This window comes from Octodon degus, unplaced genomic scaffold, assembly GCF_000260255.1.
Source record: "Octodon degus isolate 3935 unplaced genomic scaffold, OctDeg1.0 scaffold00284, whole genome shotgun sequence".
NCBI classification, from domain to species: Eukaryota; Metazoa; Chordata; class Mammalia; order Rodentia; family Octodontidae; genus Octodon; species Octodon degus.
The window spans coordinates 1841251-1854372 of NW_004524860.1; the positions used below are offsets into that span (position 1 = coordinate 1841251).

At 52.4% G+C, this 13122-nt stretch overlaps 1 gene segment (V, D, J or C); it reads left to right on the top strand.

The window, feature by feature from the left end:
• LOC101567205 overlaps positions 1–6103 on the top strand; it is a 9003-nt gene extending 2900 nt beyond the window's left edge. The window contains 3 exon segments of the C gene segment in view: positions 4592–4827; positions 5338–5667; positions 5787–6103. Coding sequence covers positions 4592–4827; positions 5338–5667; positions 5787–6103 — 883 coding nt within the window.
• The last annotated feature ends 7019 nt before the right edge of the window (positions 6104–13122 follow it).

The window sequence follows — 13122 nt, forward strand, 5'->3', positions numbered from 1 at the left end:
GAGCCACCGCAGCACCAGGAACTCAGGGGAGGGGAGCAGAGCAGCTGGAGAAGAGCAGCGGCAGGTGGGTGCTGGAGGGGCCAGGTCAGTCCAGAAGCTCAGGGATACTGAAGGAACAGCTGAAGGTGGATAGTGAAGGTTGGAGCCACAGCAGCACCAGGAGCTCAGGGTAAGGGAGCAGAGCAGCTGGCGGGGACCACAAACACGGTGGTGCTGGACGTGCCAGGGCAGCCCCAGGAGGGCAGGGGAGCGGAGCAGAGCAGCTGGCGGTGACCATAAACACAGTAGTGCTAGACAGGCAAGGGCAGCCCTAGGAGCTCAGGGGAGTGGAGCAGAGCAGCTGGAGGAGAGCAGTGGCAGGTGGGTGCTGGAGGGGCCAGGTCAGACCAGAAGTTCAGGGATGCTGAAGGAACAGCTGAAGGTGGATAGCGAAGGTTGGAGCCACCGCAGCACCAGGAGCTCAGGGGAGTGGAGCAGAGCAGCTGGAGGAGAGCAGGGGCATGTGGGTGCTGGAGGGACCAGGACAGCTCTAGGAGCTCAGGGACTCTGAAGGAACAGCTGGAGGTGCATGGTGCAGGTTGGAGGAGCCACGGCAGCCCCAGGAGCTCAGGGGAGGGGAGCAGAGCAGCTGGAAGTGGCCACAAACACGATAGTGCTGGGCATACCAGAGGAGCCCCAGGAGCTCAGCGGAGCAGAGCAGAGAAGCTGAAGGAGAGCATGAACTTGGTGGTCCTGGACATGCTAGGGCAGCCCTCGGAGCTCAGGAGACCAGGGCAGAGCAACTGCCAAAGCACAGGGGCAGATGCTGGAGGAGACAGTGGAGCCCTCAGAAGCTAAGAGGACCAGGGCAGAGCAGATGAAGAGACCAAGAAAAAGCAGCTGCAATGGATCAGGGGCAGATGGGTACTAGAGGGCCCAAGGCAGCCCCAGGTGCTCAGGGGCACAGGGCAGAGTAAATGCCTGTGAATGGGAGAGCAATTCCCTGAAGGGGAGAGGATAGCCCCAGGAACTTAGGGAGGCAGGGATTGGGGCAGAGCAGCTACAGGTGAGCAAGAGTAGGTGGTGCTAGAGGAGCCAGGGAAGCCACATGAGCTTAGGGGTCCAGGGCACAGCAGCTGCCACTAAACAGGGTCAGGTGGGGTGATGGAGGGTCCTGGACAGTCCCAAGAGCTCAGAGCTCAAGGCAGAGCAACTGAAGGTGAGATGGACCAGGTTCGTGTTGCAGAGGTCATGGCACCCCTAGGGGCTTAGGTGACCAGGGCAAAACAGACGCAGTTGACCACAGAGAGGTTGATGATAGAGCGGACTGAAAATCTCTGGCAAAACAACGCAGCATCAAATGAGCAGAGACAGGTGAGAACTGGATGTGCCATGGAAAGCCTAGCAGCTCAGCAGACCAGGAGAGAAACTGGCAATGCACAGAGGCAGTCAGTTGCTGGAGAGGTCAGAAGAGACCCCAGGAGCTAAGAGGACCAGAGCAGAGCACCTACAGGTGAGCTGGAGCAGCTTAGTGCTGGAAGCTCCAACAGCTCAGGGATCCAGGAGGAGTAGTTGCAGGTAATGTGAGGTAGATAGGGGCTGGAGGAGGAGTCAGCTAAGACCCAGGAGTTCAAGGAACCTAGGCAGAGCAGCTAGAGGAGAGCAGGGACTAGTGGGTGCTAGAGGGGCCAGAGAGGCTGCAGGAGCTCAGGGATCCTGAAAGAACATCTGAAGGTACATGGGGCAGGTTGCTGGAGTCAAGGCAGTTCCAAGAGCTCAGGGGAGGAGAGCAGAGAAGCTGGAAGTGAGCATGAATGTGGTGGTACTGGACATGCCAGGGCAGCCTCAGGAGTTCAGGGGGACAGGATTTAGAGCAGAACAGCCACAGTTGAGCTGGGGCAGCCACAGGAGCTCTATGACCAGGAAACTGCAGCTGAAGGTGAGATGTGAGTAGACAGGAAAGTAGGTGCTGGAGGGGAGCCGACAGCCACAGGAACTCTGGAGGAAAAAAACAGGGAACAGTTATAGCTGACCAGAGGCAGGTGGGTGCTGGAAAAATCATGTAAGTCACAAGAGCTTAGCAGGCCAGGGACCAACAGCTGAAGGATAGTACGGTTAGGTGGGTGTGGAAGGGGCAAGGACAGTACCAAGAGACAGAGCAGGAGGGTGAGCAAATGACTTTGAGTAGGGTAGCAAAGTGCTAGAGGGGCAAGGATAATGCCAGGAACTCAGGAACAGGACAGAGAAGCTTATGGTTAGCAGTAGATGGGTGCTAGAACCACCAGGACAGCTATAGGAGCTCAGATGGCAAAAGACAAACAGCCACAGGGAAGAGTAGCTGCAGGACAGCAGAAGGAGAGCAAGAACTATTGTGTTGGATGGCCCAGGACAGCCCTAGGAGCTCAAGACATCAGGGCAGAGACATTTCCAGTGCACAGAGGGAGGTGGCTGCTAGAGGGGCTAGAGGAAATCCTAGGGTCTGAGGGGACCAGAGCACAGCATCTAAAGGTGAGGTGTGGAGGAAAGTGCTGGAAGGGCCAGTGCAGCCCCAGTGGTCACCATATGGGAGGCCGACAGGAAACAGGGCTAGCAGGCCTAGCATGAGACTCAGTGCAGAGGTAAAACCTGAGGAGTCCTGGCCCTGGCAGGAGAGATGCATAGGAGGGAACCAGGACTCCTCAGGTTGAGGTATGTAGCAAGTGGCATGACCCAGGCAGCCCCCTGGATATGGGGCTCAGGAGATCTGGTCTTCCTCCTCCCACCTGGGCCAGCTCTCCCTTCACTGCTCTGCCTTGTCCCTCTCAGCACCAGTTCTGAACCCTTCTACCTCGCAATCCACTTGTATGTGTAGAAAACTGAGGCTTGAGGCTAGCAAGGAGGTTCTGGGGAATAGGAGCACAGGGGCTGCAGGGAAGGGCTTGCTGCAGAGAGCAACAGTCCTAGACACCAAACAAGAGTCTTCATCAAAATACAGATAAGACCTTGAGAAGGAAAGTTCACTGGGCCTGATGCCCCAAACACACCTGGTGGATAGCAGTTCTGGGGTCAGTTTGGCTCTATTCTGGGAGCTTGGGGAGACTGGGCCAGGAGAATCCTGTTGAAGCAGCAGAAGGAGGAGGAACAAAGTAGTTGATCCCATAGAGAGGATGATGAGGCACAGAACAGAGTCTGCTGGACAGTGGGTTATGGGTAATGGAAAGGGAGGGTGGCAGGGCCATAGACTGAGGGGAGCAGATGAGGAACAAAGGGAGAAGGTGCCTTAATGTCCTCAGGGGTCAGGGAATACTTTGATCTCTAGGGCCAGGAGCCTGCCTGTGCCCTCCCCCCACCCGTGCCAGCAGCATGCAGGGCATGGGAGTAAAGGCAGGAATGCAGGATGAGAGGAGGCCCTGTACACCTGAGCTGAGCTGAGCAGGGCCTGACCTAGAGGAAACCCTGGGGAGTGCAGGAGGGAGGAGGTGCCCAGTCAAGGCCAGGGCTAGGCAGAAACTGGGTAAGTGTGAGAGACAGAGCTGTGGGGGTGTGGCCCTGACTAGGCCTCAGAAAGACACGGGGGGAGGGAGGGCAAAAGGGTAGCTGTGCCCAGATCCTAGCTTTAGGAGCCTAGGTGGAAGAATTGGGGAGTGAGGGACTAAGGAGATATTTCCTGGGATTTCCTTCAGGGCTAAAGTGGGATGGGTAGTCTTGGCTCAGAGAGGACCCCAGGGGACATCACCCCATAGGGCAAATCCAGGACCAAGGCTCTGTATCAGGCTGTGGAAACTGAGCTCATGTAGAAGGTGGCCAAGGATTCTATGAAAAAGAGGGGACTCTCACCAGGATACGGCCATGCAAAGTAACACTGTTGTGGCTGTGCAGAAAGTACAGCACCCAAGAACAGGGGCATAAGTCAGGGCACACACCCACAAGAGGCCTTATACCAGCAAAAACCTCACAGCAAGACCCCAGGGGAAAAGACAAACAGCTATGAAAGGGGTGGCTGACCCATGGCTTCACCAGCTCTAGTGGTTCATACAGTGCTGACCTGGCTGATAAAGACAGCTGGCCCAGGAGCAAGCACAGGGAGGTTGCAGAGAGACACAGAGACCCTGCTGGAGATCTGGGGCTGAAGCATGCTGGAAGCACATTGGGGATGGGCTAGGATTAGACAGCCAATGGCCTGGACTTGCCTAGAGTCCATCCATGTGGATGGTGGCTAAAGGGGACAGATGGGACCAGGCACGTGGGGCCAAGTGGTGGGCAAGAGTAGCCAAAAGCATAGACATAGGACACTACCTGGATCTTGCAGAGCACCGAGACCCTGAAGAGCCAAGAACAAAATGTTCATGATCCACAGTTTGAGTGATATGGAGACAATGGACTTGCTTGTTCCAGAGCTTACAGGGAGGGGTGGCTAAAGTGGGCAGAGAGAGCAAGACAAGTAGGAACCAGTGGTTACAGGCACACTCCCAGAACCCTTACTAAACCTTGCAAAGCACATACACCATGGAAAGTGTGGAGGACAGGGGGTCCTCCACGATCCAGGGTCAACTGGGTGCAACACCAAATCACTTGGTACCTTCTTTCTTGCAGCTGAAACAAAGGCCCCTTCTGTCTTTCCTCTGGCTTCCAGCTGTGTGGACACAGCTGGCTCCATAAATACCCTGGGCTGCTTGGTGAAAAGCTACTTCCCTGAGCCAGTAACAGTGACTTGGAATTCAGGATCCCTGACAAGTGGAGTGCACACCTTCCCAGCTGTCCTGCACTCAGGCCTGTACTCACTCACCAGCATGGTAACTGTGCCCTCCAGCAAGAAGAAGGCCACCTGCCATGTAGTCCATGCAGCCAGTAACACCAAGGTGGACAAGGGTGAGGACAGTTCCCAAGGCAATATGGGACCCCTTGACAATAGGTGTGGGGTCTGCCTTCCTGGGTGTGGGATCTAACTTCCCGGGTGTGTCTACCACAAGCACCAGGAAGCTCCTGTCTGGCTCCTGCATAGAGGCCTCTGTCCTCCATGTTCAGAAGATATCTTCTGGGACTTTGTGTCAGACCCAGGTTAGGGGTGGGCTGAACAATTTGTCCATGGGCCTCAGGCCAGCTAGTAACTCTATTCCAAGGCAGCCTGGGCCTGACTGAGTTCACCCCAAAGACCTAACATTCCCCTCCTTGGTGCAATGCCTTATTCCTGCAACCCCAGTAATACCAGCCTTCTCTTTGCAGAGGTCCACAGTAAAAATGAAGGCACATCCTGTCCCCCGTGCCCACGTAAGTCACCAATCCTCCTTCTCAAGCCCAAGAGACATACAAACATCCATAAGAGGTAGTGTTATAGGGTGAGCCTCAGTACTGATCTGTCTCTTCTGTCTCCCACACCAGCTCCTGAGCTCCTAGGAGGACCATCTGTCTTCATCTTCCCCCCGAAGCCCAAGGATACACTGATGATCTCCCTGACCCCTAAAATCACATGCGTTGTGATAGATGTGAGCCAGGAAGACCCCGAAATTGAGTTCACCTGGTACGTGGATGGCAAGGAGATAAAAACAGCTGAAATGAAGCCCAAGGAAGAGCAACTCAATGGCACATTGCGTATGGTCAGTGTCCTCCCCATCCAGCACCAGGACTGGTTGAAGGGCAAAGAGTTCACATGCAAGGTCAACAGCAAAGCCCTTCCAGCCCCCATTGAAAAGACCATCTCCAAAGCCAAAGGTGAGAGTGAAGTGCCCACAGGTGGGAGATTGGGCAGCACTGCAGGGTAATATGGGCAGAGCCTCCCCAGTCAGCCCTCCATCCTGGTATTGAACATGTTCTGACTTCTTTCTCCACAGGGCCAGCCAAGAGCCCAGAGGTGTATGTCCTGCCCCCACCCCGAGAAGAGCTGTCCAAGGACAAAGTCAGTCTAACCTGCATGATCACTGGCTTCTACCCTGCTGACATAGATGTGCAGTGGAATACAAATAGACAACTAGACTACAAGACCACCCCAGCTGTCTTGGACTCTGATAACACCTTCTTCCTCTACAGCAAGCTCACAGTGGAAAAAAGCAGCTGGGAAGAAGGAAACAGCTACACCTGCTCCGTGATGCACGAAGCTCTGCACAATCACGTCACTCAGAAGACCATCTCCCGGTCTCCGGGTAAATGAGTGTTGTGCTCAGGGAGCCTTTACTAAACTGGGGACTCTCAAGTCCTGCAGGACCCTGTCCCCCAACCCTCATGTAAATAAAACACCCAGCACTGCCTGGGACCCTGCGACACTGTCCTGGTTCTTTCTAAGGCAGAGAACCTGTGCCATGAAGCCATGAGCTCTGGGTCATACAAGGCCAATCCTGCACTGTAGTCATTAGGGACAGGCATTCATGCATATGAGAAGGCCACAGCATGTGTGTCTGCCCTCACAGGGACAGATGCGATCTAGATGTCCTATCAGGGCCCATCTCAAATTGCCAGCAGTTCCCTATTGACCTTTAAAGAACACAAAGTCTTGCCTCTGAAACATCCTGTCCTTGAAGTTCTTGTCCTAGGGTCTCTGTCCACTGCAGAAACTGCAGAGCATGCCTATGGGACACAACCTCCAAAATCCCTTCACCTGCACAAGGCTGGCCACCCTTAGGGACACTGGATGCTGCCCACACATGGAGAAGTTAGCCTCCCCTGGGGATACTGCCCACCCACTGGGCCACTGAACATCCCTGGAAACCCACTCATGTTCTCCAGGGAGGCTGAGGTGCTGCCTTGACCACCTCAGGATAATCCAAACACGTGGGAGACCACTGGGCCTTGTGCAAGTTCACAGGCCCCAGACCCATTAGAATAAGGTTGCTAAGCAGTGCCATTCCACACTGACAACACATATCTGTGGACTTGCATGTACACGTGCATACACCTAACACCCTGGGTCCATGTGCAGCACCCACCCCAGCCCTGCATTCACAGATGACCACGCACACACTGACCAGATCCCTTGCAGCCTCTCCAACACACAAGAACCCAATACCCAACTGATGCTGGATACTCAGGCCCCCTTCCAATCCATAGGAGGACACGCCTATCCCCACCAGTTTTGTCCTACTATATGTCCAACACCTATGTTATTTGCCAGAGAACAGGCAGACTGTAGAGCCACAGCCTGTAGTGTTCCAGACACTGACACTGCCCATCCACTCTAATGATGAAGGCTAGAGGAGTCCACATAGTGCAAGATACTTTCCATTCCACCTACAATGTCTTGATAAGCCTGGGTCCAGGGAAAACAATCTGAGAACCCAAGGCTGCTCTCCTGGGAGGGTGGCTGAGGAGATCTGGCCGAGGTGGGCACAGTTGGCACTCCTACCACAGGCTCCCAGCAACCCCACATTACTGCACAGGGAGATGCCTGGGCCGATCTGGGGGATGCACACTGATCACTCCCTCCTGTCCAGGGCTGGACCTAGATGAGAACTGTGCCGAGGCCCAGGATGGGGAGCTGGATGGGCTGTGGACAACCATCACCATCTTCATCACCCTCTTCCTGCTCAGCGTGTGCTACAGTGCTGCAGTCACCCTCTTCAAGGTTGGCACACTGCCCCTGACACCCACACTGGTCCAAGCTATCTCCACAACAGCCTGTGTTGACTACTGTTGTCTCTATGATGACCCACATTGTTCTCATGTGGCCCCCACACTGTCCCATAACTGTCCCCACCGATCTATGCTGTCTCCTCGCTGTCGCCTTGATGTCCCCACAATATCCAGAGGTATTTTTTTCTATGTTGGCCCCAAGAAGTCTCGATGATGTCCCATTCAGTTTTCCTTATGATGGACCCACACTAACCTCATGACATTTCATACTGTCTTTCATATCCTGCCTCAATATTATCCCATGATGCCACATGTTGTCTTTTCATGGTATCTTTACAATGTTCCAGAATGTCACAAGTTTCTTCTTCATTCCTGTCCCCATTATCTCCTCACACTTTCTTCATAAAAAGTCCTGCTATTTTTTGTGTACTGTCCCCATGAATCCCCATGCTATTTTCTCCTGCTATTTGCATTTTATTTCCATGCTGTTCCTGCTATCCCAAAATCTTTCCAAAACTTACCCTCAAACCTGTTGGTACACTGTCTCTACCCTAGACTGCTCTATTTTCATCCTGGCCCCACTGCCCTAACTCTGCCCTGTGCTGTCTCCTGGTCCTAGTGACTGTGGCGGAATCCAATGGTACATGACTGCTCACTCTCTGTTCCTGCAGGTGCAGTGGATCTTCTCCTCAGTGATGGAATTGAAGCAGACCATTGTTCCTGACTATAGAAACATGATTGGACAGGGAGCTTAAGGCCCACCCGATAAGGGTCCAGGCTTTGCAGTCCCTTACAGGACCCAATCCATCACTTCTGGCAGCTGAGCCCCAGGTCACATGCTCCTCTGACCTCGCAGCCTCCAATCCTGTGGTTCAGTGACCCAGTGTTCCCAACCTCCCTGCTCTGGAGGACTCATGGATAGCAGGTGCGCCAAGCCTCAGCAGCCTGGACAAGCGCCAAGCCTGGAGCAGTCACCATGACCTTGGATGAAACAGACAAAAGATTCATGTTCCCTCAACAGGACATCCCTGCCTCACAAGCAAGGTGCTCACCCAACAGCAGGAAAAGGACAGTATTGACCAAATCCATCTGGGGTGGAGACAAGCCTGGGAGACAGCTCTGTCAACACCAGCTTCTCCAGCACAGGGCATAACTGAGAGAGACAAGGCTGAGATCCTCAAGAGAGACTACTGCACTTAGTTCAGCCAACATGATCATCAGCCCCCAGTGGAGACTTAGAAAGAGCCACTAACAGTCTCCCTGGTGGACAGTACTAGCCTGTGCCAGGGGACCTATGCTGGGCACCTCTGTGGGCTGGGACTTGAACAATGGCACACATTTCCTTCGTGTGTCCTCCAATGGGGACCTTGTATACTGCCCCTTCTTGTGACCCACACTGCACAGTGCTGGATCCAACCCACAGGGACTGGACACTCCATGCCTCTCTGCACTGGTGATAAAGAGCTGAGCCCAGGATACTGCCACCTCCCACTGGAAGCCCAGCCCTATTCCTTGGAGACACTCAATGGAGGATCTGGGCTATTTGGTGGCTCCAGAACCCCAGCATCTGGGTCTCAGGGACAGAGCAGGCCAAGGAACACCTGTCCCAATCAAGGCACAGCTTGATGCATAATGAAAGCACCAGGGCTCAGGCAGGCCAGTCCTGCAGTATCAGTGTCACTCTGGGAGCAGGAACTCCCCATTGGATGAGATAACCACAGAGAGAGCCCAGTGACCTAGGAGTCAGGGCTGGGCTGACACTGGACAGATGATGTGTGTGCCATGGTCCCATTCAGCATGGGGAAAATGACAAGCCACACCCTCCAGTCAGGAAGAAAGGCACAAGCAGGAAAGAACAGCAGCCCTGTGCTGCAGGAAAACCCAAGGGACAACTCAATCAGCTTTGTAGCTTTGATCTGCTTGTAGTGTTCTGGATCCTATGATAACCTGTAGGTTCTCTCTTTAGGGCAATAAAACAACCTTTAAATACTCTGTACATATCTGTAGTTTAGTGCACAGGTAGTTTATCCTAAGGCTTCTCCACAATTTGCAGATGCTGTGGCCCTTCTGTGTTCTGTGTCCTAATCTCTGTTATGCGGACATAGACAAAGTCCACTCTGCCCTATTAAAGACCTTGTCTCCAAATGCAGCACATTCTGAGGTCTGAGGCTGGGGCTTCCACATACTAACAGAGGGAAAAAATTTCAGCCCCTAAGGCTTAATTCAAGAGTTCAAATTTACCCACCCATATCCCAAGGGTCTCCCACAATCCATCCCACCTCTGAGTTCCAAATTTCACAACAATATCACCTGAATCAAGGAAGATCTGGCCTCATAGCATATGAGTCCAGGCAAGAGAGGCAGAGAGATGGAGTGATATTTGCAGGAGAGGGGAACAGATGCAAAAATGCAAGGGCAGATAGCTTTTAGGGACGGGAAGAGGGTAGAGTTTGGATGAAGACTTTTACAGGGGAAACAAAGGAATGAGGTGGGCAGCCAGGTCTCACATAGTTCGATCAGTGAACAATCATTGCAGCTGCTCCATGTCTGTAGACAAGGCCAGTTGTGAGTAGGATGGTTGGTGTGGAAGTTGGGAGTTTGTCATCCCTAGAGACAAGGGACACAGGTGCAGGGAAGAGAGGAGCTGTCCTCCTTATATGTCGGGGATAAGGAGGCACAGCCAAGGCCCTGGGATGAAGACAGGGACAACTTGGAGGGACTAAGGATGGATTCCTGACTGAGTCCTTTTCAGCAAATGTAGACAGAAGATGACTGAGGATCATTCTGGAGCAGACGGTTCTGTCTGGGTGCCCAGGAAGTGTTGAGGGACAGTCTATGACCTTCCCACATTCACATTAACCCTCTCATAAGAAGCCAGTCTGTCCAATGGGCAGACTCCCTACAGCCAATTCCTCAAACCCACTTGTTGCCTGTGCCTCTCCATCTCACTGTCCAAGGTTCAACCTCTTGCTGACTAAGCACCTGGAGGGCCTACAATTCAGTCCTAAACAAGAGTTTAGGACCTCATAACCTCAACATTGGACACATGGTCCAGGGCAGCTTCCTCCCACTTCCTGCTTCTCTGTGGAACTCACAGGCCCCACTGTATCTCCCCATGTCCATTTACATCTTGGTCTCCTCCTGACCACTCATGCCCCCATCAGCTCCATAAACGCAGATAAGGTGCCTTTATACTTAGAGTGTCCTATGTCCTTGAATCTCTGGGACCCACTAAGGAGTCAGGCTGGAGTTCCCACACTGTCCTTGAGCACACAGTGATCCCCACTCAGGTTTCCATGTGGAACTTCTTGTGATGTTTTTGGCATGAGGCTCATGGTGTGTTTTTCCATAACATGACGTTCATGGTGCAAACCATGGTACAAAGCCCATGATATGACTTTGGTGATGTGACATCAACAATGTAACCCAGGGCTGTGACTATCCTCTACTCAGCATGGATACCATGAAAGTGGAAACAGAAGAGGACTGTTGTCCTGGAAAGCTGGGGAGGACAGGGCCAAGTCTCCTAGAAGCAGAATGAGGACCTAGGGACAGACATACTTGGCCCACAGAGACCTTTTAGTGTCACCCCATTCTGACAAGTCACTAGCCAAGGGAAGAAGCCAGCTAGAGACTTGTATGCACCAGACAAATGATGCCCTTCCTCACATGTCCCACCCCAGCCTGACTCACAAAGTAATGACCCTAGCCTGCCCCTCACAACCCTGCCCTGAGCTGTGCCTATAGAGCACTCACAACCCCTGAGAAACAGGAAGTGGGACTTTGCATCTGGAGCCTAAATACACCCATGCAGGCCGTCAGGGCCACTCAGCCTCCATCCCAGTAGACCCTGGCCCACATCCCACCTCTGCCACCCTTCAAGCCCCCCAGTTTCTGACAGATACAGCAGAATAGACATGACCTGAGCAAGCTAAGCTGGTAGGCAGAGAACCCAAAGGACACAGAGGCCCACATGGGTATTTGCAATGGCACATGCCATCACAAGAAGGGACTGTTAGGTGACACACATGCCTATCTACAGAGAAACTGTCACTAAAACACACACCATCATAGCACAAGGACTCACATGACACACCTGCCTGTCCACATAGGGCCTGTCACTGACACACATAACATCAGAGAAGAAGGACTATCACATAAAACATACACCTTCCCACATGGGAACTGTCACTGAAAGCCCATCACAGCACAAGGACTGTCATGTGACACATATGCCTGCACAGAAAATGACCATCGCAGGACAGGAACTGTCATATGCCCATCATGCCTGCCCATGTGGGGACCATGACTGGTGCTCACTTCATCATAGCCCAGGGTCTGTCACAGACATTGACACTCCTGCTCTGCACCTCCTCCTTGTCCTTCCCTGCACCTTCACACCTATCTTCCTGTCACCCACCTGCCCACCACAGCCTACTGTGTTTACCTCCTCCACTCAGTGACCGTGGATCCCCATTCCCTATGATACTCTGACTCTGGGGCACAGGATTCTGCTCATGTTGGAGTGATTCCTTCCCACTCCTGTTTTCCAGTTTGCAGCACACTGAAGTCATCCATACCCTCTTCCAGCCAGCCTCAAGTCCTTCTCGTGTCTTTTCAAACACTGCACATAAAAAGCTCTGTGGGGCCCATGGATGTCAAGGTGGTGTTGTGGACAAGGCTACATCTTGTCATGAAAAAAACTGGTCACTCACTAGCTCAGCCAAGGGAGTGTGTATAGAAGAATCCAGGTCATGCATCCACAGAGCTCTGCTCTTCTGCCCAGGAACCACACCTTCCGGGTAGAACCACTACTTGGCCAGGTGCTAGACAGGGAGGTGCAGACAAAGCACTGTGGATGAAGACATGAGAGAGAATTAAGTACGTGATGCTGTTAATTCTTTAATTTTCAACTTTTGTCATTATTTGCTATCACAGCTTGCACTGTCAAAGCTGCCTGAAACATACATCTCCAAAATGTTCACCCACACTTGGAATCATTTTCAACAGGACATTATATGTGCCAACAATCATTCCCAAGTGGTACCCCATATTCTGGCCTCTACAGAGGATCAGATATTATTAGTGAATGTTCTCCAGAAAGATATTACCAAAGGAATATGGTAGATGGATTGATGGGGGGCTGATAGGTAATAGGATCTAAGCAGATAAAGAAAAGATAGATAATAACTACATGATTGATAACATAGATAATAGAGAAAGATAGATGATAAATGGATATAGGGATAAGTAAAAGTATAACTATATCTATAATTACAAGGGGATGCTGGTTAAAAATCTACATATAGATTAGAAATAAGTATATATGCAGGTACAAAGACAGAAGAATTTTCCTCAGGACTGCCCCATGCAATAAGGGTGAAGGCCAAAACAAGGTGAGGGCATTGTAGACAATAGCAGCTGAGTCCAGCATGGGCACCCATAGGGCAAGAGTGAGCAGGTCCCCAAGACAGGGAGGCATGGGCAAGAGCAATCCCAGAAGGTCTGAAGAGCAGCAGAATGAGGTAGAAAGGAGACAGACAGTGGATATTACCCAAGCCAGAGGGCCCTAAGGGAGGCAGGGACTAGAGCGTGGACCTGAGG